We start from the raw sequence: 22,460 nt of genomic DNA, 5'->3' as shown, positions 1-22,460 counted from the left end.
GTTTAAAAAAAAAAAAAGGATGGGATTTTGCTTCTTGCCTATGGAATCAGTTGTGATCCACTCTACAAGAGTCATTTGTGCCCCTGTTGAAGAGCAGACAGAGCTGGAGTAAATCTACTACAGAGAATGCAGTGAATGCAGCATTGTTTGATGTTGTGCTTTAAACAGGTGTAACTGACCTGATCCTTTGCATCAAATCCAACACAGAGCAGATCAGTGTTTGCCATTTTGGTATGGAGATTAGAACTGACACTTGTTGAACTTTCCTGAGACTCTTCCAGTGGAAGAGCTCCCTAGAACATAACTAGTGTCTAGTGGAAAAGGTGCAGCTCAAGGCAATGTGGCTGGCATGAAAAGGGCACTAGCAATAACACTTTCAATTCTGAATATGCTGCCTCTGGGGAAAAAAAGTCAATGGAAGACTAGGATATGTTGCCTCATTTAAACAACTGAGTTACACTATATTCAGTAGTGCAGATCTTCATCTGCCTGTAAATATGAAAACTTTTATTGCAATACTTCATTATTTTCTCTTCTGCAAGCTGATGGAGGCTCTGGGAGCTGATGGAACAAACTCAGCAGCCCATTCATTAGAGCTCCTGTATGACCTGGACTGGGCAGGATTTTCTGCACAGAATGTTCCTCTCCCCAACCTCATAGGGCAAATTAGAGTACATCCAATTAAGATACAGAGAAAACTTCAGTTCGAAGGAAATAACCTAATTCATATTTCTCTGGGACATGAGAGACATCCATCTTTATTAAAGCAAGCAGAATAAGGATAAAGCCACTTCACAATCCAGGGCAAGAAAACAACCCTCACTGTAAACCGAGGGTTTAAATAATGTTCTTAGAAAGATTATATTTTAAAGAATTGCCAAAATGTTAATCGGCCAGATCTGGTGCCTTCTGACTTGTAGGAAGTTGTATTTTTTTAAATGCTTCATCTTTGTGGTAACTTTAGGAAGGGCCATCACACACCTCATTTTGGTCTTATTGCTCATTCTGTATTTGTTTCACAGCTTGCACTCCTCCCTTTGTTGGTTGTATTTACAGCACTGTATTTCAGTACTGATCTGATCAACTGATTCCTATAAGAACATGTGGAATCAGATTCATAGAATTGTTTAGGTTGGAAAAGACCTTTAAGATCATCAAATCTAGCAGTTACCTTAACACTGCCAAGTCCACCAAGTGCCACATCTACACTTCTTAAATACCTCCAGGGACAGTAACTCAAAGGCTTCCCTGGCCAGTCTCTTCCAATGTTGACATAGCTTTTCATGGAGAAATGTTTCCTAATATCCAATCTAAACTTCCCTGGTGTAACTTGAATCCTATCTCTAGTTGCCTGGGAGAAGAGGCTGATCCCCATCTTGCCATAATCTCCTTTCAAGCAGCTGTAGAGAGCAGTAAGGTCTCCCTTGAGCCTCCTTTTCTCCACCCCAGCTCTCTCAGCTGCTCCAGACCCTTCACCAGCTTTGTTGCACTTTGGACACACTCCAGCACCTCAAAATCTTTCTTGCAGTGAGGGACTCAAAAGTGAATACAGGATTCGAGGTGCAGACTCACCAATGCCGAGTACAGGTACTTATGTCTCTGAAAAATCATACAGCAAAATCACTCCAGAGAGAATTTTCCAGTGGGCCAGAAAACACTTGTTATCAGTGATGAGATCTGGGAATTTCACGGAAAGGGAGCACAAGCATGAGGCAGTGCCCATGGGAAGGGAAGGGAAGGGAAGGGAAGGTGCTGCCATTGGGTCACTGCCAAACCCGCAGTCCCTGCCAGTGCTCTGTATTTGCAAAGCCCCGGACACTCAGCGCTTGCTTTCCTTTCTGCGTGCTTTATTACCCGTGTTACAGAAGCGGTGGGGAGGGATTTGCAGTGGGAACAAGTAGCACTGCTGTAAACCCTTTATACCTTCCAGCCCAAGGCCTGACAGCGTTTCCCAGCCGCTGGTGTCTCCTCGGGGCTGGGGGATGTGTCAGTCCGAGCGCAGCGGCTCCGGAGCGGCCGCTCGCCCCCCAAGAATCGCCACCCCCAGCATGGACCCCCCCCGCCCCCAGCACGGCCCCCCCAGCACGGCCCCCCCAGCACGGCCCCCCCAGCACGGCCCCCCCAGCACGGCCCCGCACGCCGCTGGTGCTCGGCCGCTTTGGGCTCAGCTCTGGCACGGAGCGTTTCAGTTGCATCAGTGCAGAGTTATTCTGATCCACGGGCAGCCTCCCAGGCTAATGCGTGAGTTTTGAAAGCTTACTTAGTAAAGATCAGATTTCATATTGTTTTATCTACCACTTCTCACCCCAGTCTCAAGGCTAAGGACAAAAGCATTAATTTAACTTCACATCAGTTTGCTGCTGGTCTCCTTTCCCCTTCCCCGAGATTCCCAAAGAACAAGCATTACCATTTCCTTAGCAGGCCCTCCAAGGCCACAGCATCATAAAAGCCAAGTGAGGCCATGACATCTCTTCAGGAACACGAGAGGAAACGAGACCCCAGACACCCATGAACTGGTAGCAAGTAGAAGCTATTTCGGTCTGCTCCTGGGTTTAAAGAGTAAGCTGCCAGGACAAAAGACTGGAAAATGTTCTCTTCTAAAGACTCACAGTAAATGAGAGGTCAGCAGTGACAAAGTTGCTAAAGAGACAGTACCTGTAGCTAATTAGATGGGCTGCTGCCTGGGTCTCTGAAACCTAAGGATTTGCCTGGCAGGTATTTTAAGTTTTTAGGGTCTTGCCATCCTTGCGAAGTACACTGAAGTAGTTAATACAACAAAAAGATGTTTCTTTTCCCCTTTCTTTTATTGTTAATGTCTTGAATACATCATTGTGTCCTCTTTTAGGTTTTTTTTTCTAGAAAAAGCAGGTGAAGGTAGGTAAAGGATAGAGCTGCAAAACCCTGAACACAGCATTATTGTGAACTAAACATATTTTAGAGGTGGGCAGTTATTTCTGTGCAAATTTTCTCATTTAAAAGGTTTTAGCATTTTGAATGGCCAGTTCTAACATTTTCTTTATTTTTTTTTTTAGTTCATAATTAAAAAAAGCCCAATCATATTAGGGTCATTTTATCTTGTCATCTCCAAGACAGCATCTATCTTCCTTTCTTAGCACATTTCTGTTCTTTCTCTGCTGGAGATAAGCTGGGGGATTTGCATGCTATTTTCTCACTGACTCATTTTCCAAATATGGCCATTTAACAAATATTATTTCTCCAGGCAGCCATCCCCTTCAGAGCCTTCATAAAGGAAATTACTCAATCAATAAAGTTAATTTTCTCTCCCCCCTGAAGCAGCCACCCACCTCAGCAGATGTTAAAAAACAGACTAAAACAAAACTGGAGACCTACTCAGATCCAAACATCTCTTACCAATGTCCTTCCTGTAGCTAAGATTGAAATTAATACTTTGTCTATACTAGGAAGCAATGCAAAAACAAGAGCGTGTTCTGCTTCTTTAAGCAGCTGACTGAAAATTAATAAAGAGCAGTGATGAGCTCTGGTCCATTCTCGCTATGTTTAGACTCAACCTACTTCTATGATAAATACAGTTTTCATGTTGAAACAAATTCAAAGTTGACATGAAGTTAATGATAAAGCTCAGTGATGTGCACAGCACAGATTACCACCATTCTAAAGCTGTCCCAGCGGGACACAAGGAACCAGCCCCACTGCCTTGTTTCATCCCAGGAGGAGGTCTGCATGGAAATGAGGAGACTCACCTGGAGAGCCTGAGGAAACCCTGCAACATATGGATACTCCTGGGGAGACCCTCAAAACCACTTGGGTAGGGTCTGTTTTTGCAAACCTGTGGGAAGCAATAAACAATAGCATTGATCGCAGGAATGAAATACACAACAGCACCTGCTTTGTTTCTCTTCTGTTTTGAATAAGAAAAATTAAATTCAGCATTGTATATACTAAAAACGGGACCTTGGGATTGAATCTACTCTTTACATGAATCTGATGTTCACAGAGAAAGCTCAGACTTAAACTGAGAAAGTTCAGAATTAGGTTCTTGTACACAAGGATGTGCAATCTCCCTGATTTGAACACATTGGCAAAGGCAGCACAGAAGTTGGCCCCAGTTTAAATTTCTGTGCCAATCACACTTGGGTAGATGGGGCACAGATTTAGTGAATGCATTAGCTGGTCTTAGATAAAGTTTAGAAGAAAACAGAAAAATGAAGGTTACAATTTAACGTATAAGAAAAAACCAAAAAATATAGGTGTTCTCAGGAATAATATCAAGACAACTTAGCAGCAGCTGAAGAAGGTCTCCACAGAGACAGAAGGCTCATGGAGAAAAAGAAAACAAAAAAGCACCCAGTTAAGGAGAAGAGGATTTCATGGGTGAAACATGCATCAGAAATCACTCAGAAATGTCATATCAATGTAGAGCATTTTTCCTTGCAGTATGTAAATTGTAACCTATGAAAGGTGTGAAGGAACTGGGACCATCAAGTCTAAGTCCACGATATGAACTAAAACCAAGAGAGAAACACTGTGAATAATTATTACAGAGAGAATGAAAGGAAAACTGATTTAGCTACCTACTATTTAAAAGGATTTTAGATTCACATAATGCATTCTTAACTGAGTACCACCACTCAGGGCACTTAGAGAACAGATTTACTCACATACCCTCCTGTCTCTGCAGTATCAAGGGTCTCACTACCATAGGCCCAGCATAGCACTATTTATGTTACAGGTGACACCAGTTAAGTGACAAAATCAGCCCATCTCCCAGAGTTTATCTCCCAGGAATCTTCTGAGCAGAAAGGGAGGCAAATCCACTTGCTCTGTGATCCAGTGTAGGGGCGGTGGGGGATGTCCCAGGAGCCTTCCTGTGAGTTTGTGTCACCTCATGCAGGTCGGATAGGAATTTTCCAGAGTCTGGGCTACCAGGGGAGGATGTCCCATGCTTTGATGTCGTGCTAATAAGGAAGGGGTTGAGTGCTAAGAGAGCTTTGCATTCAGACCTTAGCAACTGCACGTACCTGTGGCTGCTGGTTTAGCAGCAATTTCCATCCTGCTGACACAACAGCCACTGGGAGAGCTGGTTGCAAAGAAATTAACCACTGTAATTTTAAGCAGAACTGTTGCTGTTAAAAGGACAAAGACAGGTTAATGACAAACAGAGGGAAATCTTCTCTAAGAAAATCTGGTAAGTCAGTACCTGATTTGATAGGAGATCCAACCTGAAAGGATGGAAGTGGGTTAACACAATGCAGCTGGCTTCCTACATGGGGCTTCTGGTGTGGAGAGCAAGCAGAACAGTCACTGCTGCTGGTAAAATCAATGGAAAAAGCTTATGCCTTCACAAACCTGTGGGCTGCTTCAACTGAATTCCTACTAAAAGATGGTGGACAAAATCTTTCTGTGATTTAAACAGACATCTGTGACACGTATCATATATAATGGACTTAAAATGTGGAGGTCCAGCAGATTCATACATTCAGCTCCAGAATGAACATGAGTAACTTCTGCTTATTGCTGGGCAGCAGACCACCAGGTCAATTTACCCTTGTTCTTCTACATAACTACCTGCTATAAATGCTACCAGAAGAGTCCAGATGTGTCACATATTGAAAAGAACAAAGATTAAGGATATTGCTAGAAATGTTTAGCACATTAGAGACTACAGCTGCAGAGTGGTGCTTGGTGTGTCATTCTGCCTGGGCATGGACTCAGTGTTTTACTAACACCAAGCTCCTAAAAATCAGGGCTGATGACAGACTGCACACAGATGGAATTTCCAGACCTTAAGATAACTCTCTACACCTCCTCCCCAGCAATCACATCTGATCTGCAGCAGCTGTCTCCTGCATTTAAGCTCAGTTTTTACCTAAGCACTGTAAAGGTGGTTATGTTTGCAGTTCAAAATCTCGACTTGGACACATCTGAGCCCAGGGGAAGGCTGCTCTGCACTGATAATTAACAGCAGTAAATTATATATCAACTGCTTAGGGCTCAACAGGAAAAAGGCTAGATACTAATGAACATGGAGTACATCTATAAAAGCATTAACAGGCTTTTGTTTTTCCCTCTTTCTTATTTCCTTGGCTTTTACTTTGATATATTTCAGCTTCAAAAAACTTTTGTAGTTTTTCTATTTAATAAGATATTTTCCATTCACAGAACCCTCTTTCTTTTGCTGTAGTTGTATTTGTCATATCTGTAGTCTCTCCAAGCCACTGAAGTTCTCTGAGTGTAAGGAGTAGGATCTTTGCCATTTGGCCTTCCAGTACTGGGCTTTATCATTACATTTAGAAAAATAAAATGCCAGGGGTTTTGGAAAATTGTCAAAAGGTAATTTTTCTTTGAATGCAAAGCACAAACTCCACATGCATCCCACCCTTAACAAAAGATCTGACTGTAGGTGAAAGCTAGACAAGCTTTGATCCATCTGATTCTGAAGAACACCTGAGGAACTTTTCCTCCCATTCGTTGGGATGGACACCTGTGCTGGGGCTTTGTGTCCCACCCTGGAACCTGGGTCTTGTATACATCCACATGGCTTTGCTGAGAGCAATCTGCTGTATGCTGAGTTGCTGCTCCCCGTTCTTATTCAGAATTCCTTCAGCATCTAGGTGTTACTGTCGTGCTCAGGTACTCGTGGAAGTCAGAGAAAACCCAACCACCTCCCTTTGTGAGTGTTGTAGTGGCACAAGTGGAGCCCCTCAAAGAGTTGCTTGGAAGGGATCAGTAACATTTTAAGCATTATTAATGCAGCATTCATTGATCATAATTGTAAATATTACTGATGCATGAAGACACAGGGATTCACTTCAGTTTTGGCTCCTCAAATTAAAAATGTATATGTGCCTTGTGGCCTGCTGCACTAGAGGTGCTTGTACCTGTAGGCTTTTAGAGATGATTATAATTGATCTTGTGCTGAAGTGGAAGAAAACAGATTTTACTTACAGAGTCAATGGAAATAATCATCTGGGAGGACTACATGTGGATGAGTTCTCTGAGCAGCAGGTGACAACCCATGATGCTTTTGCTTTTGGGACATTTTATCTTTTCTTAGAAGCTATTAATAGTATGAAGTACTGTCTAGTGCTTACTTCCCCACAGAAACTTCTGGTTTATATTCACAACTGTGCACTCCTTACCACAGTATATTCCTTACTACTATTCTTATTCCAGTGGTTCCTTGTGGGCAAATAAAAGCAGAGCAGATGATACAGCTGCTGCACAACAGGTGGTTCTCCTTCCCCATGACCTATGCTCCCAAAGAGTTTAGCAACAGGGAACTGTGAACCCACAGGCTCAGGCACTGGGTTTCATAGCCTCGGTCTCAAGCTGATGGCCACACCAACAAGTCTCCTGTTTTCTCCCAGAACCTCTGCCTGCAGCCCCATAGAAAGGCTCAAAGATGCTCTTCTACTGTTTGCCAAGCTCAGGCTCTTTGCTAACTCTTAATGTCAGGCTGCAAACAGCAGCTGAAAACAAGTCTACACTTCCTAGCAGCAAACTGTGAGGACTTTTAGAAAACACAGTTTATCTGCTGGCTATGTACTTTGACCTGGCAGCAGTTAAGAATATGGGTGATATTAAAAATGTTTATTGGTGAAAGGCCACATAGTACTTGTACAAATACACACTTATAGTATTTTCTATATAAACTATGGACAGACCCCTTGTCCACACTGAAGTGTGGTGTACAGGCAGTCTGGCTGGCAGTGACCTGAGCTCTACAAGGGTTCAAAGCCCACAGCCACTGCCTCTGTGTTGCCAGTTTTCTTGCACAGAGCTGCAAAAAGCTCAAAGAGTCCTGCACCAATGCAGCTGGGGAGCCTGTGCCCAGCTGGTTGGCTCACTACTGCTCCGTGGCTGCCTGGCACACCTCTGTTTTGGTGTGCAGAGCAATTTCCTCCACATGGTGGAGGAATCACATCTTCTCTGTGATGTTGCATCTCTGGCAATTCTTGTCCTCACCTACTGTTGTGCAATTGAGAGAGAGAACTACCAGAGCTGAAGACTGAATTTCTTATGGGCTATTCAAATCTGGTTTTAGCCTCTTTTGACTAGCAGTAGATGACATCAGGATAATTAGTGTACAGCCCTCTCCCTTACAAAAACAAATGGGCTGTCCTATCACATCCACCTTCTTCTCAAAATCTAAAAGATATTACAAGGAACAATTTAGCTTCTTGTCAGCTTCTTTAAGCAGTGATTATTGGAGTTTCCCCATGCTGGGAATTGAGACTATATTAAGGCTCATAGGGATAATGCATTTTACTCAGGGCTTTTTTTACCCAATAATTTGTTTTCCACAGAATAGGAGCTGCAGGCAGAAATCAGTGTTTGGAGGCTGAATGCAGATGGTAGGCAGCTCACTGTGCAGTCACTGAAAAGGTGTACTGGCATTTTTCTCCAAAGTCAGTGAACAGACTGGAATATATTTAGGTGTGAATTCTGATTTCACATTACTGTTACCTTGAACACTTCTCCTGCACCTGAATTACTTTCTTGGGATGAGTTGCTCTATTCTACTTTTACCTATGGCCACGTTGCCATGGCAAAGTCACTCCTGCATGTGTATGTTTTAAATACATAACCTACAAAGCACTTTGGGTTCCTTTGAAATGGTAGGCATCTCTTTTCCAAGTGATTTTCTTGTTTTAAATACAACCTGTAGAACAAATGGAGAACATGCTACCAGCAGGCCAATTTGCATTTCCACAACATTAAAAACCTTTGTACACGTCTTGCATGTTACACATGTGAGTATTTTTTCAGCCTAAGCCTTTATAGGATCAGGAATCTACGTAACAGGTGTTTGGTTTCATGCTGTTATTATGATGTGACATAACACCTTGTTTTTATAGCAAGTATAGAAAATTAAACTACAGCAGCCCTGGGTTGAAAACAACAGTGCAGATTTTTTTCCTTCATAGTGTCACTTCTCTAAATAAGCTATATTAGCATTTATTTTTATATAAACAAAAATTTTGATTAGCAAACATTTTTGATTTATGTCTTTGAATAATTTTTTTTAAAAAGTCAAATTACATTGGTAATGCTCTGAACATGAACATTTATCCACTCAAAGTATTAGCCAGAGAGCTCTTTTATAGTAATTTTTCCAAATAATGATTAAAAAACAAGTTGCATATTGCTTACCTAAAGCACTGTAGTAATTTTTTTCTGCTTATTTATAGGGTACTCCAGAAGCACCTTTTCAGTCTAAGAAGAAAGATTCTGTCAATCAGCAGAACATAGAAAGAGGGCCTGCTGCAAGTTACGAACTATTCAGCAGTACAACAGATCCATGCCTTTTTTGTCAAGATCTTGTTCCAGGGATTTTTGATTACCAGGGAATAACAATCTGAGCTGAACACTTGGAGAAAGAGAAGAGGTCTGGAAGAAGTCAGTGGAATTGCTGTTTAGCATAATAAAGTAATCCACACTGGAGATGAGGGCAGTACTTGGAGAAATACAGGTTCTATTCTGGATGCTGTTTGTTCCAAGGGCTATTGGGAGTATATCCCTTTCCCTTTCCCTGTTAATAGTATCAAATACACTCAAATACACGAGCTCTTTGTGAGTACTGAGGTGCTTTACAAATCCAATATCATAAACTAGGAAAACACAGGAGCAGCAGTGAACTTTCCTGAGCTCACTTTGTAAGATGTTTAGAACTGATGTTGGGTGTAGCACAAGGACACAAAGAGCACAGAGCACTCTCCCTACGTCTGCACCTCTCCTAGCAGGTTGTAGGGAGGAGCATGGGAATAAAACACATTTTAGGAACTAGTCAAGACAAAATCACACTACTTTGAGAGGGACATGGACAGATAAATTAAAGGAGGAATACTGGCTAGTAACAAGTTCTGCTGGTTCTAGATTTGTACTGGGACACAAATGTGTAGAGGCTGCCTGTGGCCAGCAGGACTGGAAGTCTTCGGGGGCATGGCACACAAAAATGTACAAAAGGATGACATTAAACCCAAGGCATTTAAATTGTCTGCAAAATTGGTTTTAAGTACAGCTTTTCTTAAGTTCCTCCATATCTAGAAGTGCACTTACTGTCATTATTTATGTACTACAGGAAAGGACCAAACAGTACCTATAAATAGTTTAGAAAAGATAGGGTGGTTTTGAATATAAGAATGATTTATTTTCCTGTGTGAGTTTAATGGGATAGTTGCCAATGCTTTTATGAATTGTGAATGCAGCAGTCTTCTTTCCAAATGAAGATGTTGGAAGTGTGCCACTGGAACAAGGTGCTCATATTACATACTGCCAGCAAATTTCTGTTGCTTTAATGAAACCTGAATTACCAAAGCACTTTTCTTCTGAAAAACATTACTCTTGCCTATAATGACATTGCATTGCACATTCTCCTCTAGAATAAAAGAGGAAAAAATAATTAGGGTAGAAAGCAATGTGAATCACAGTTCCAACAGGGAAATTCATGTGCTACACCCCTGATGTAAACAGCTGTTTGTATACCACCTACCTTCCTCCTTCTATAAAACATAATCCAGCTTGATGACTTATCAGGCATTTGTTACTATTCTTACGCATGGGGTTTTTTTCCCCCACAAGGATTCTCTTTTTAGCTACCTGAAACAAAGTAATTATTTAGAATAATTTAATCACTGCATTTTAAATTGAAACCTTGCTTGAGTTAAAGTTCCCTATTTAGGAGCAAAATTTTGGACTTATATACAATTCAATTACTGTTTAATAAATAATGTAATGACATTATGTAGAAGCATTATGTGAAGTTTGGGATTTTTTTCATGGAGTGACCTTAAGTCCCAGGAACACTTTTAGAAGAAGGCAAAGTATTAGTTTATGACCTTTGACAAATCTGGAGGTCAAATATCTCACATGAAAAAGGTCCAAAGAAAGCCATTGAGGCTGCACTGCTTCATCTGCACAGGTTACAGAGCAGCCATTTGTGCCACAGCTGCTCTGAGCCTATTAACAGCCAATTGCAACATAACTAACAAATTCCATTTAATGACATGTATGTATTGCAATGTGCTATATATACCTTCACATTTTATGCTCACAAGCAATTTTTTTTTCCTGCTAACATATAGAAGGATTTTACAAGAAGATACAAAATATACTTTGTCCCAGATCATTTTAGTTCAATCAGCAAATCTTTCTATTATTTCCAGATCTGAGCCACATCTCAGAGCTCGTGTGGTGGTACTGCAGGTTTTGTAGGAGCATCTCAGACAAAAGGTACAAGTTCTCTTGAATAACAGGGCTCCCTCCATTGTTTTTCTTTGCAGCAATTCAGTATACAGTGAGAATAATGTTACTTCACACCAAGGGCTCACTTGTGAGGATAGCCTCTACCTTCCAATTTGCATGGCACGTTTATTTTACACTACCTCAGAGTTAAAACAACTCAACGACATAATAAAGGTAAGTGCACAGAATAATAAATCCTACTGAAACCATATTGACTGAGAAAAACATCAAAAAGGGAGAGAACATAAAGCAGTGAAATTAGGTTAAAAAAAGTTGCAGAAGCTCTATGGGATTGTTTAAAAAAACCAACAAAACCTCAAGCACATAGTCACACTGTAACCCACCTGGTTATATTTTACAAATGGGGTGCCAAGTCCAGACTTTAATGTTAGGCAGAACTCTGCACCCGTGAAAATTAATGGTAGCACTCTGTGACATTAACTAGAATGAAATCAGGCCATGTGAGTACCTTCTGTTTTTTCTGTAATGAATAATATTACTGCATTCTGTTTTCTACTCGCACTTCTGTGAGTTGACAGTATGCCTGCATGACTAAGATATAAAGCTAGCAAATGTTTTAATTCAAATGTTATTACAAACTAGAAAGAAGTCAGATAAAACCAGAGATTTTTTTATTGCACAAAATAAATTATATAGAAACAATGCAACAAAACAACTCGTATTGTAGGCTGCACAACAGATGTTACAACATGAATATATTTATTGCTTTGAGAAAGGAGCAATTCAGTGCTAGTAAGCAGATTAGTTATACTTCTTGCTCATCTAGATTTTTCATAAAATTAATCCAACTGGGCTAGAGGCATCTTGCAGCATACAGGTCAGGCCAAATTGTCATTTGTTATCAACCATTATAAAGGTGCTGTAAACCTTCCTGACATTAGCATGAAACACCAATTTAACATCATCAGTACTGAGCCATACAGGTAGTTCACTATTAGAAATATTATTACATACCTGATACATTTATACACAAGATTCTAGAGGCCCATTCACAGGGTTTGTATGAGCTATTGTTTCAAAATAAATCTTGCTTACAAATGTTGATGCAGATTTGAACAGGCTTCACTCTACATCAAGAGGCACGACCACGGAGTTTTGCCCAAATCCCCCCCAAGTACCAGCACTTCCTGTCCCTAAATGGAAAATTGATCACTAGTGCTGACTCAGTAGTAAATGTCTGATTTTTTCTAGGGCCACACTCAGATTCAAGATTAAAAATCTCCTCACATTCCTTTGGTAGAACTGAGGTGAAATTTGCAGATGAAAGGCTGAAATTTACAGCTTTTTTAAGTACTTCAAAACACAACATATTTGGTTCTTCAAAAGATAAAAGCTTGCAGTACTGATATTGCACTCAGATCAAATGGATTTTAAACTGCTACTTTGTGGACCCTGAGATGTTGAGCCTAATGAATTACTACAGAAATTAGCTCTTAACAAAAATTATAAAAATGGACAATGTTCATGTAATAAAACATATCCAATCCTGATCAACTGCAGATCTTTGTGAAGCATGAACATAAATGAGAGAATGCCAATTCCAGTGTTCATAATCTGAGTCAAATTCTCCCCCAATTTGTCAAGGACACAAGTATTTACTCAGTTGAGTTCCTACCAATGAATTCTACTGCTAGTGTACACACTCATTATTGCAAAACTTACTTATGAGAAGGTTAATATAGTAAGAGTAAATTTAAACAATATTAGTCACCCATGAAAGGAAATTAAGTGAGGAAGTGGGAAGTCTGGCTCATTTCAAGTCTCAGCTACCAGGATAATTAGAGAAAGTCACTTCACTGAGGTCAAGCTGAAGAACTTAACTAAGCATCAGACACATGAAGCAGATCCCTGTAGAATCCCACAAAAATGAGTAAAGAGATTTTGGATTGTACACTAATATGTACATAAACAAATATGGTTGCCACTCTTTACTGTACTTTAGTAAAATTCTTTACTGTATTTTTTCTTCCCTGAAACTGTGTTAATGCATTATGATGAATCAAAATACAATTGAAAGTGAGGTTTCAATTAGCTGCAAAATATTACAAGTGAATTTAAAAAATAGTATTTGTACAAATTCTCAGAATCTTTAGTCATGCAGTCATGTTCCATGCATGTACCCAGCAGTAGTTTCCTTTGAAGGAAGGTAAGTATTAAACTTGACTAATCTTGCATATTTTTTCATCCAGGGGACTGTTTATTAAATACTGTATGTAAAATTCTGTCATCTTGTAAAAGTGTTAGTAAGCATAGTAAGATTCAACTAAAAAACCAGATATACCCTGAAATGCCCATTGAAACACATGCATCACAAAAAATGGTTAGCATTTTTTACTTATTATGAAGTAGAAAAGTTATAAGGCAGGATGAAGCTAATATCAAAGATGAAAAACAGCACCACAAGCCTGTGTTTTGCAATTGCTTTCTGATTGGACACAGAATATATTATCATAGTCAGATACAATTGATTAAGGTGAGAAATGCATTTAGCCCAGCTGTACTAACTATACAGCTTCACACAGAATAAACATTCCATAAATCAACAGAAAATGCATTTGAGCACAAAAAAATAAAAAAAGTAAGTGATTCTCTAAGCAGCATTTTGTTTTCTTTTTTTTTTCCAAAACATTAACATACATAGATATTGGACTGATTAAATATCTACAAGTGCTTTTCCTTTACAAAAATACATATATTCTTAATAGGATAGACTGTCATTAACAATGACCTGTGTTTTTTTCACTTCAATTTGAATGATTTATAAGCTAAATTTTACAACCACAAAAAGGTTTACTTGTAATAGGATGTTATCACTTTTGACAAAAAGCTTAAAACATTTTATATTTTAAAACAAATTAGCAACTTAAGATCACAATATGTTCTATGAGCTCCTAAGTACTGTGAGGGCTGCTTTATTAAAAACTGGTAACTACTGATCAAATGCAAGGAAGCATTAGAACATTATTACTGCTCACCATAGGCTCCTTTCTTTTAACTTGGATCACAGCTTATATAAGGACACTTAGGCCCCCACCCCCAAAAAATCCATTGAGAGTAACTCTATATCATCTATTCAGTAGCCTGGAACATCCAACAATTCAGGCTTTGCATTAATTTTAAAAAATGCAAAATACTTTCCTTTCAATAGTTAAGTCTGAAATAAGGGAAAAAATGATGCATTGCTTCATGTTTATGCTAAGAAGCTTCTATTTGAGAAAAAAAATATGATCAGTAAGTATTTAGAATGAAATCTTTCAGTCAGCAAGATAATTATATTGACCTATTACTTTCCAGTTTAGTTAACCACTATCCTGGAAAAGGAAATCAAGATAATTTGGATTTTTTTTTTCATTCCCTCTGTTTTATACTGCACAAGTAAAATAATCACTTCTTACTAATCAATGGTCTCACATCAAGGACAGCAATGCCATTTGCTAAAAAAATAGCTATAAAAATCTGTAAAACACACTTAGTATCTTTTCATTATCCTCCAAATCTGTCCTTTCCACCCTCCAAAATATCACTGAACTATGACTAGAAACCCTAAAAGTATCTTGGTGACTATTTTGTGCTTTGGAAGGTTTACAGGATTGACAGCACACTGAGTTTTTTGTTAGTTCACAGGCCAGGTATAGCAGACACATCAGTAAATGCAAGCCTTTGTGCTTTTCTTCAGGAACGTGAGCTAGGACTCAGAGCTACTCTGTGTCTGTTGACTCAACCTCAATGCTATTCCTGTTGTTTCTTGCCTTTTCTAATTTGTTTTGGAAACTGCTAGGTGTGCCTAACCCTTTAGCTTGGTGACACAGACAACTACCACTGGTTCAGTTCTGCTTGATTGACTCCAGGTACCTCTTGACCATTCAGGCACTCCAGGAAAGTGTCAATGTCATATCCCAAGTCCATTTCTGGGTGGCATTACCTTTGGTATTAAATAGGTCCCTTAAAACTATTAGGCAATCAGATTATCCATAAAAATAGTTTATTTTTAAAAAACCCTAGTTTTTAAGAACAAACTAGATATCTGACAACAAAGACTAATTTTAAATCAATAAGTATGTGACATTTTTTCAGTAAAAATGGAGCATGTTTCATTTTGCCACATCAAAATTCAGGAGACAACAGGAACAATATCTACCATACTCAATATAATACAAAACTGAATTTTAAGAGTAGAATACCATTATAAAATATGTGCCTTGCACTTTGACAATAAACATCTTCATTACAACTTCATTTGTTATAAATCCCTCAGTATGTTAACTAGCAGCAAAACCATTTTACTGTGCAGCCATTTTGTATATTGTACAGTAACCTTCTCTCAGCTCTTTGCTTTACACTGACTGTCATGAGGAAAAAGGAAAATGCACAGTAGCTACTTCTGTTCACCTCATCCTGTCAACTGTCAACCATGTTAGAAGCATTTCCTAAAATACACATAAAAGTTACTTCAAACAAAAGTACCTAATGGTTCAGAAAAACAAGCAAAGTCAAACCAATCCCTATCTTTGGTTAAAATTAATGTAACAGCAAAAACTACTGCTTACAGACATCTTTCATTCCAGAATTCCTCCTCCATCCTGAGCTTACAGAACTTTGTCTCCTTCTGCAAATACAAAAGATAGCCTGGACATTTCTACCCATGTACAGAGCTCCTCCACTGCCACACTCCAGGACAACAGAGACCTAAATTGCTTACTAGAGAATGAAGCAACACCCTTACTCAGCTGTAGTGGAAAGCTACCTGAATGAAAAAGATTTATGGCACATACCTTGGATGGAAGAATCTGTTGGGAATTCATTAATTAATTAATTTCCTATTCTGGAACCTAAGATTTTAATCTAACATACAGACAGTGTAGACAGAAGGGAGAAAAGAAAATCTATATGTAGATCTGTTTATGAAGAAAAATATTTAAATATTTCAAGATTATCTTTTGAAGGACATTTCTACAAGGGATGTTTCAGCTGAGGTTTGAAGGTCAGACAACCCCTACGTGACAAAATTAAAGGTAAATGTGCAGTTGGAGTTTTCACATTTCCTTCAGGTGAATCAATCCCCTCATGTCTTGGAACTCATTCTGGAACCCACGCCAGCAGACTACAATCCCTCCTCAAACAAGTGCTTTTAGCTGAAACCCTGTGGAAGCATGACCTTGCTCAAACTGGCTATGAAGGATTGAAAATGCAGAACTGTGAAAACTTTGCTGCAATCCATGAGAGCTGCCTGATCAATGAAACCAATGAGCTGACACCTCATGTGCAATTTAACCTTTACGAGTCCTTAATGTTTTGACTTTTGGGTAGGAAATTGGGTGGGGTATGGGAATGGCCAATAGATGTGCAAGAATCTAGAATTAATTACAGGAGAGAGGATGCCTGTTTAGATATTTTAACTGAGAAAAACAGTAAGTCTACAAAGCATGAAGTAAACTGAGAGAGGAATATGCAGCATGATATTTGCATTTTTGTAGGAAGCAAAGAGATGCCTTCAATCTGCCAGATTAAGTGGAGAAACTGGACCAAACTCCTGGACAAGGATATAAGTCTTAATTGTCTTTGCACTTTTCCAGGACAAAAATGAGTCTGATCAGTGAAAGTTATTAACCAGTATTTTATGTACCCCCTCTATAAACAAGGCTCAATCTATTTATTTTGAGACTTGAGACTGGTTTTGAACAGCTGTTTGAACCTGAACCTGTTCTCTAGTATTTCTACCTGACATAGTATCTGGCTGAGCTGGATGCTATGCCTTTTGTTGCAAGTTCTCTCAAGAATGATTTTTTTCTGGGGAGTGAATAAATACCTCTTGTCTTCAGTTATATGAAAATGTATGTAACAATACAACTCAGTGATTGGTTCAATTAAAGGACTAAGACACAGCCTATGCTTTTTAAACAGCAAAGAAAGAAAAATTGTTTACTTCTCTCACAAGGTCATGTGTAACAGTTATTCATGGGAGAGATGAGATCAAACTCTGGACCATTGTCTGCAGTAAGAGCCTAGCTTATATCTAAACAGAATGAGATCAATCTCTTTTCTCCTGCAAGATAGACTAGAACTGTTTGCAATAAGAGCAGAAAAGTCAAATTGCTGAAACCTATGGAGAAAAAAAGACCAAGATCCAGAATTAAAAGGTTCCTCATGCAGAAAATGGAATATTTTCAACATAAAAGTACTTATTTTAATATAATTTCTACTGAGATAGGGCAGTTTTAATTTAAATTATCTAAAAGAACACATTTCTTTTTATCCTTTTTCCCCATGAAAGCTTCTCAATACACTATGTTTATGATATATTCTTGCGGAAAGTATTAAGACCATAGATAAAATTCAGAAGCAAATACTACCCTGTCAAATGAAAATAATGGGCTTAAAAGGTGTTCTATATTAGTAATCAGGCACTTCACTTTGTGTAACATTTTCAGTAAAGTCAAGATAATACTTTTATAATTTTTTTTTGCATAACTGCAAGCTAGCTGAGTATGCACAATATACTTCTTGCACTGCATACTCCTAGGACCCAAATCCCCAAAGCTTTCATGTGAACAATACCTACTAGAGTGATGAGTCACTTCAGTTATTGTAGCAGTCTTATTTGGTATTTCATTAAAAAAAATCCTTCATAGGATTGGCCCTTAGCTACCAGAAGTGTAGTAATGCATCATGGAAGATACATTTCTTGATTAATCATCTAATTCCATATTGTTTGAGATATTACATGATCTTGTTTCTAAATTCTAGCCTACAGCTTGTTCCAAGATAAATGCATCAGCCTGCTATGCACAACAAAGTTGTTTATGATTTTCATTAATGAGTTTTTCACTTCTAGAGAAAAAAAACCAAGCAGCACCAAATGTGCTAAATAAGGGACAGCAAGGTTAGGTAGTAGTGTGGAATTTTTTAGGTCCCTCTGCAGTTAGATGCTGCTAATATGGGAAAGTCATAGAAACACAGTGGCAGCAACACTTATTTTATATTCCTATGCTTTACAAGGATGCACTTTGTCATGCAAATGCTCAGAAAGTGTGACTTTATCCAGGCATCTGCTCTAGCATGGCATATGGTGCAGTCTGAAGGGAATGCCTAGGTACTCATTTCACTTTACCCCATCTTTGGCACACAGGAGTCTGCTTTCTCATATTCCAATGGTGCTCAGATACTCTTAATTGGCACAAATGAATTAAACCTGTAGAGACATGGCACATAGGTACTATATGAGTAGAAATTTCCTGTAAAGAAGGCAATGCCTGTGTTGCACAAGCTGCCCAGTTAAGATATGTATTTCACTGGCACTTTACTTTTACAAAAACTATTAAACTACAGCAGCGATCAGGCACCATGCCATCAAATCAGAAATGCATAAAGTGTAGGTGGTTAGTTCATATATGTTTAATGCCACCATTTGCAGCTGGGAACATCGATTCTGATCTGTCAGTATTTTCCATGCTTAAAATGAAGATTTGCCTTCTATAATCTAGCTTTAACTTACATCAAGAAAATACCAGGAATCAAAACCAATGCCCAACTCTGATTGAGAAAATTCATGGTACTCTGAATTATGAATATAGGAAGTTACCAAACAGTCAAAGAAAGCTTCTATTAGTTGCCATTCCAAAGCTAAGGCAAAATAGTGCTATTCCAAGTGTGCTGTTAGGTAGATGGATTAAAACTTGTATGTTCCTGTCTTTTTAAAACAAGTCGGTTCAAATTCTCTCAAAATAGCACACACAATTGTTGCCAAAAAAAAGGTACCCTGAACCAAGCAGAAATTATGCTTAAGCATCCTAGCATTAGTTTTGTCATAAACTGAAATAGGTGTTTTATGTCAAGCAAACTACAGAGAAAATTCTGGTATAAAAACACATGAAATATATAAAAACTGTAAGGTGTAATTTGTATGTGCATGTAAATATTTACAAATAATACCCTATTTCTACTGTACAAAACAACTGTATATACTAAAGAGAAGAATGATTTTCAATCAGAAAGCATGCTCTGCTCTTCCAAGTTGCTCCATGATGGGGACTTGTATATATATAAAAATAATCAATTTTTCCCTAGACTCTGCAGAGAAGGGCCCTCCCTACAGGGAGTATCTTCTTTCTGTCAAGTAGCACATCACAGACTGGGTGGGCAAAGGGATGTCTGCTCCCTGCAGCCAGCACGTGCACCCCTGCCTGGTTTTGGGAAAAGCACGTGCACCCCTGCCTGGTTTTGGGAAAAGCACGTGCACCCCTGCCTGTTTTTGGGAAAAGCAGTGCCTGTATCTGCCAGCTCACTGCAGAAAGAGGCAGCAGCTTCTTCCTAGACATTTTCCTTCCCCAGTTCCACTGGCATCTGCACAATATGTACAACCTTGACCTGAAATGGGCAGGGTTCCTTAACACACTGCTACCAACAGCATCTTGATTTCTGCATGTCATATGGGCTTTGGAGTGCAATGGTAGGTAGGATTCAACCCAACTACAAGTGATTCCTAGAGTTATCAGTGTTAGAACTCCTAATAACATTAAAGGGGCCAGATTTAATCCACAACATGCTTATTTCTCCTACAGAACATACTACTGTACATGAACATAAACTTACCAAGGAATTACAGCCTTACACCTATCTTTTGTATTTGATCCCAAGAAAGAATTTTCACTTTGTCTATCTAAGAATGATCAGTTCACTCTACAGTAGCTTATGAAAAATTGATTTGGTTCCTTTTTGCTGTATGCAAAAGGCATAAAGAAAGTAAACAGCTATCTACAACACTAGCAGGCATGTACTAAGTAGAAATTACATAACGTGACTGAATTATAAGTATCTCCAGAGAATCTGATCAGAAAAACTCAACTGACTTTTAAGCAAAAACAACGGAAAACAGAAAACATACACATTGCTATACTCCCTGCAACATTACTAAAAAACCCAAGAAACATCCCATACTAGAACCATTATGCTTGCAATACCTAAGGCAACAATCACTTTTTATCCAGCACTATCAGGTCTTAAGAAAAAAAAAGATGACCTGACAAATTATTTTGGTCAGACTGCTAATCTTCAGTATTGCATTACCTCTAATTTTATGGAAATAGCTTTATGTTGTGACTTTAACTAATGAAAATTTCTGTAATGAATTCTAAACTCCAGATAGTCACAAGAGATACAGTATGTAATTAAAGCTATATATTATTTTTGTCTTAGCATATTATAGACCTTTATTCAATCTTAAAAGGAAATGTTTACTATGAAAAGTAGTATTTATGAAAAATTTTGCCTTGGTCATAATTTTGTAGCGGAATTTAGTTGTTCCATAGACATTTATATTATTTTACCTTCATTTTTATGGAGGCTTTATTATAAGAAATGTAATCTGACCAGAAGCCATTTTTCCAAAAATAGCTAGTATCCCAAATTCCAGACCTCAGGGAAATCATCAGAAAGTGCAATCACAAAGGCTGCAATGCTTTTAAGCAATATTAGCAATTTAGAAGATTAAAAATTACTATTTTGAATTATCATGTTCTACATCTCTTGTTCAGTGTAATTAATCTTCATTCACTGCAAAAGGACCGTTGCACACTCATGAATGAGCTATACCTGGACCCATGAGAACCTTATCAAGGAAAAAGTAGTGGCCAATCACCACTTTTCTTCTAAATATATTTTCTATACAAAATATTGTCAAGGTATAATCCTTAGTTATTTTTACAGTACTCTATGATTTAAACAACAATATTCAGTAAAATAAGAAGTGTGTGACACTGCAACACCACATGAATGAGCACTCTGCCATTTTGCTAGTGTAACCAGTATTAGGACCAGAAAAAATTTCTAACACGCAAGCAAAAATATTCCATAGGTTTGGAGTCTTGACTGTACACTTCATGATTTTGGCTATGATTTGCAGCACACTCTTAAGATACACAAATATCTTATGCACATTTCAGTAGCAGAATGGCACTTGGCTTGCTCTAATAGAAATAACAGAGATGCAACTGACAATTTTAAGAAAGACAATGTCCTTATTTGCATGCTGAAATTCTGGCTGTGTCCCCCCAATCCAGGCACATCCATTCATTGTGCAATCTGTCGATGGGTAAACAAATAGTGCAGGATTCATCTCAGTGGGATCTGGCCCTTTGGTCTAACCGAAGTCAATTCTAGGTCGATACTGAAGTACCATAGGGTAAGACTGAAAACAAGCAAGGGAAAAACAACAACAAAAACAGACAAAAAAGCATGAACACATGATTCATAAACAATACAAAGAAAATGCAATTAAAGACTACCTTAAGAATAGCCAGAACTTATCTCTAAGATGGATGTATATGCCAATTTATTAAATAATTCCATACATTTCAATGGTTAAATCCATCCCTGTACTTCAAATCCATCAGTTATTTGTCACTGATATACAGTTTCTGTATCTGCTTTTATATATTTCAGTATTTATGTTTTATTACATTTATACTTGAGAATGCGCAAACAAGTCTTATTTCTGTGTTGCTATGTTTGAAAAAAGCAATCTCAACATTTTATAGTTTCTAAAAGAAAGTACATTTACAGGTGATGTACTTTGAAATTTATATAGAGGTTCCCTAGCTAAACTATAAAAAAAGGTCAATTTGCTGTCAGCTGGTTTTCTGAGAAATTACCTTCTCCCCCAAATCCAAATTCCTTAATCTCAGATCTATTGATAAATTTTTATTAATTCCTACTGAGGAGAAAAAAAAAAAAAAGCAAATCAGCTTCTTGGATCCCTAAATTGGATAGAACTCATGGATCAGAAGGCAACAGTGGATGGATTTCCCAAAAGGGCTGTAGAATATCTGGGCACTAGCTGCTCAAACAGTTGTTTCACTCAACCTCTTATTTTTCAGTCTGTCAGCATTTCATTTATCTCAAGTTTTCCTCTTAACTTCATTAGCATCCTGGATATTTTCTATAGCATAAAACCCTGGCAAATCTCATTGTCTCAGCAGCTGTATGGCCTTATATACCTCTCTGCCATACAACAGAGAAACAAAACTAATTCAAGTCTTTTAATTCCAAATTTGGAAATATAAAGAATTATTACAGAAGCTATCATTAAAACCAGACACATTTTGCTTCATCCTTCAAATGCAACAGAGATGAAGAAACAAAGATATAGCTTCAGAGAACTACAGGGTTAACAAACTTCCATGCCAATGGTAGTGAAATATCACCAGAACTAAACTGGT

General features: G+C 38.3%; 1 protein-coding gene across 9 annotated transcripts in view; it reads right to left on the bottom strand.

Moving 5' to 3' along the window:
- Positions 1-11,836: 11,836 nt before the first annotated feature.
- Positions 11,837-22,460, bottom strand: part of PCGF5 (polycomb group ring finger 5) — a 103,076-nt gene continuing 92,452 nt past the window's right edge. For 8 of the 9 annotated variants that reach the window (XM_088169117.1, XM_014875360.2, XM_014875359.2 and 5 more), the window contains one exon: positions 11,837-21,430. In XM_088169117.1, coding sequence (XP_088025243.1) covers positions 21,383-21,430 — 48 coding nt within the window. In that variant the 3' untranslated portion in view covers positions 11,837-21,382. The remainder of the gene's footprint in view (positions 21,431-22,460) is intronic. The other variant, XR_015805154.1, reaches the window with a different exon arrangement.

This window comes from Sturnus vulgaris, chromosome 8 (genome assembly GCF_052056855.1).
Source record: "Sturnus vulgaris isolate bStuVul1 chromosome 8, bStuVul1.hap1, whole genome shotgun sequence".
Taxonomy (NCBI): domain Eukaryota; kingdom Metazoa; phylum Chordata; class Aves; order Passeriformes; family Sturnidae; genus Sturnus; species Sturnus vulgaris.
The sequence above is the reverse complement of the archived record's forward strand: the minus strand, read 5'-3'. Positions and strand labels throughout refer to the sequence as shown.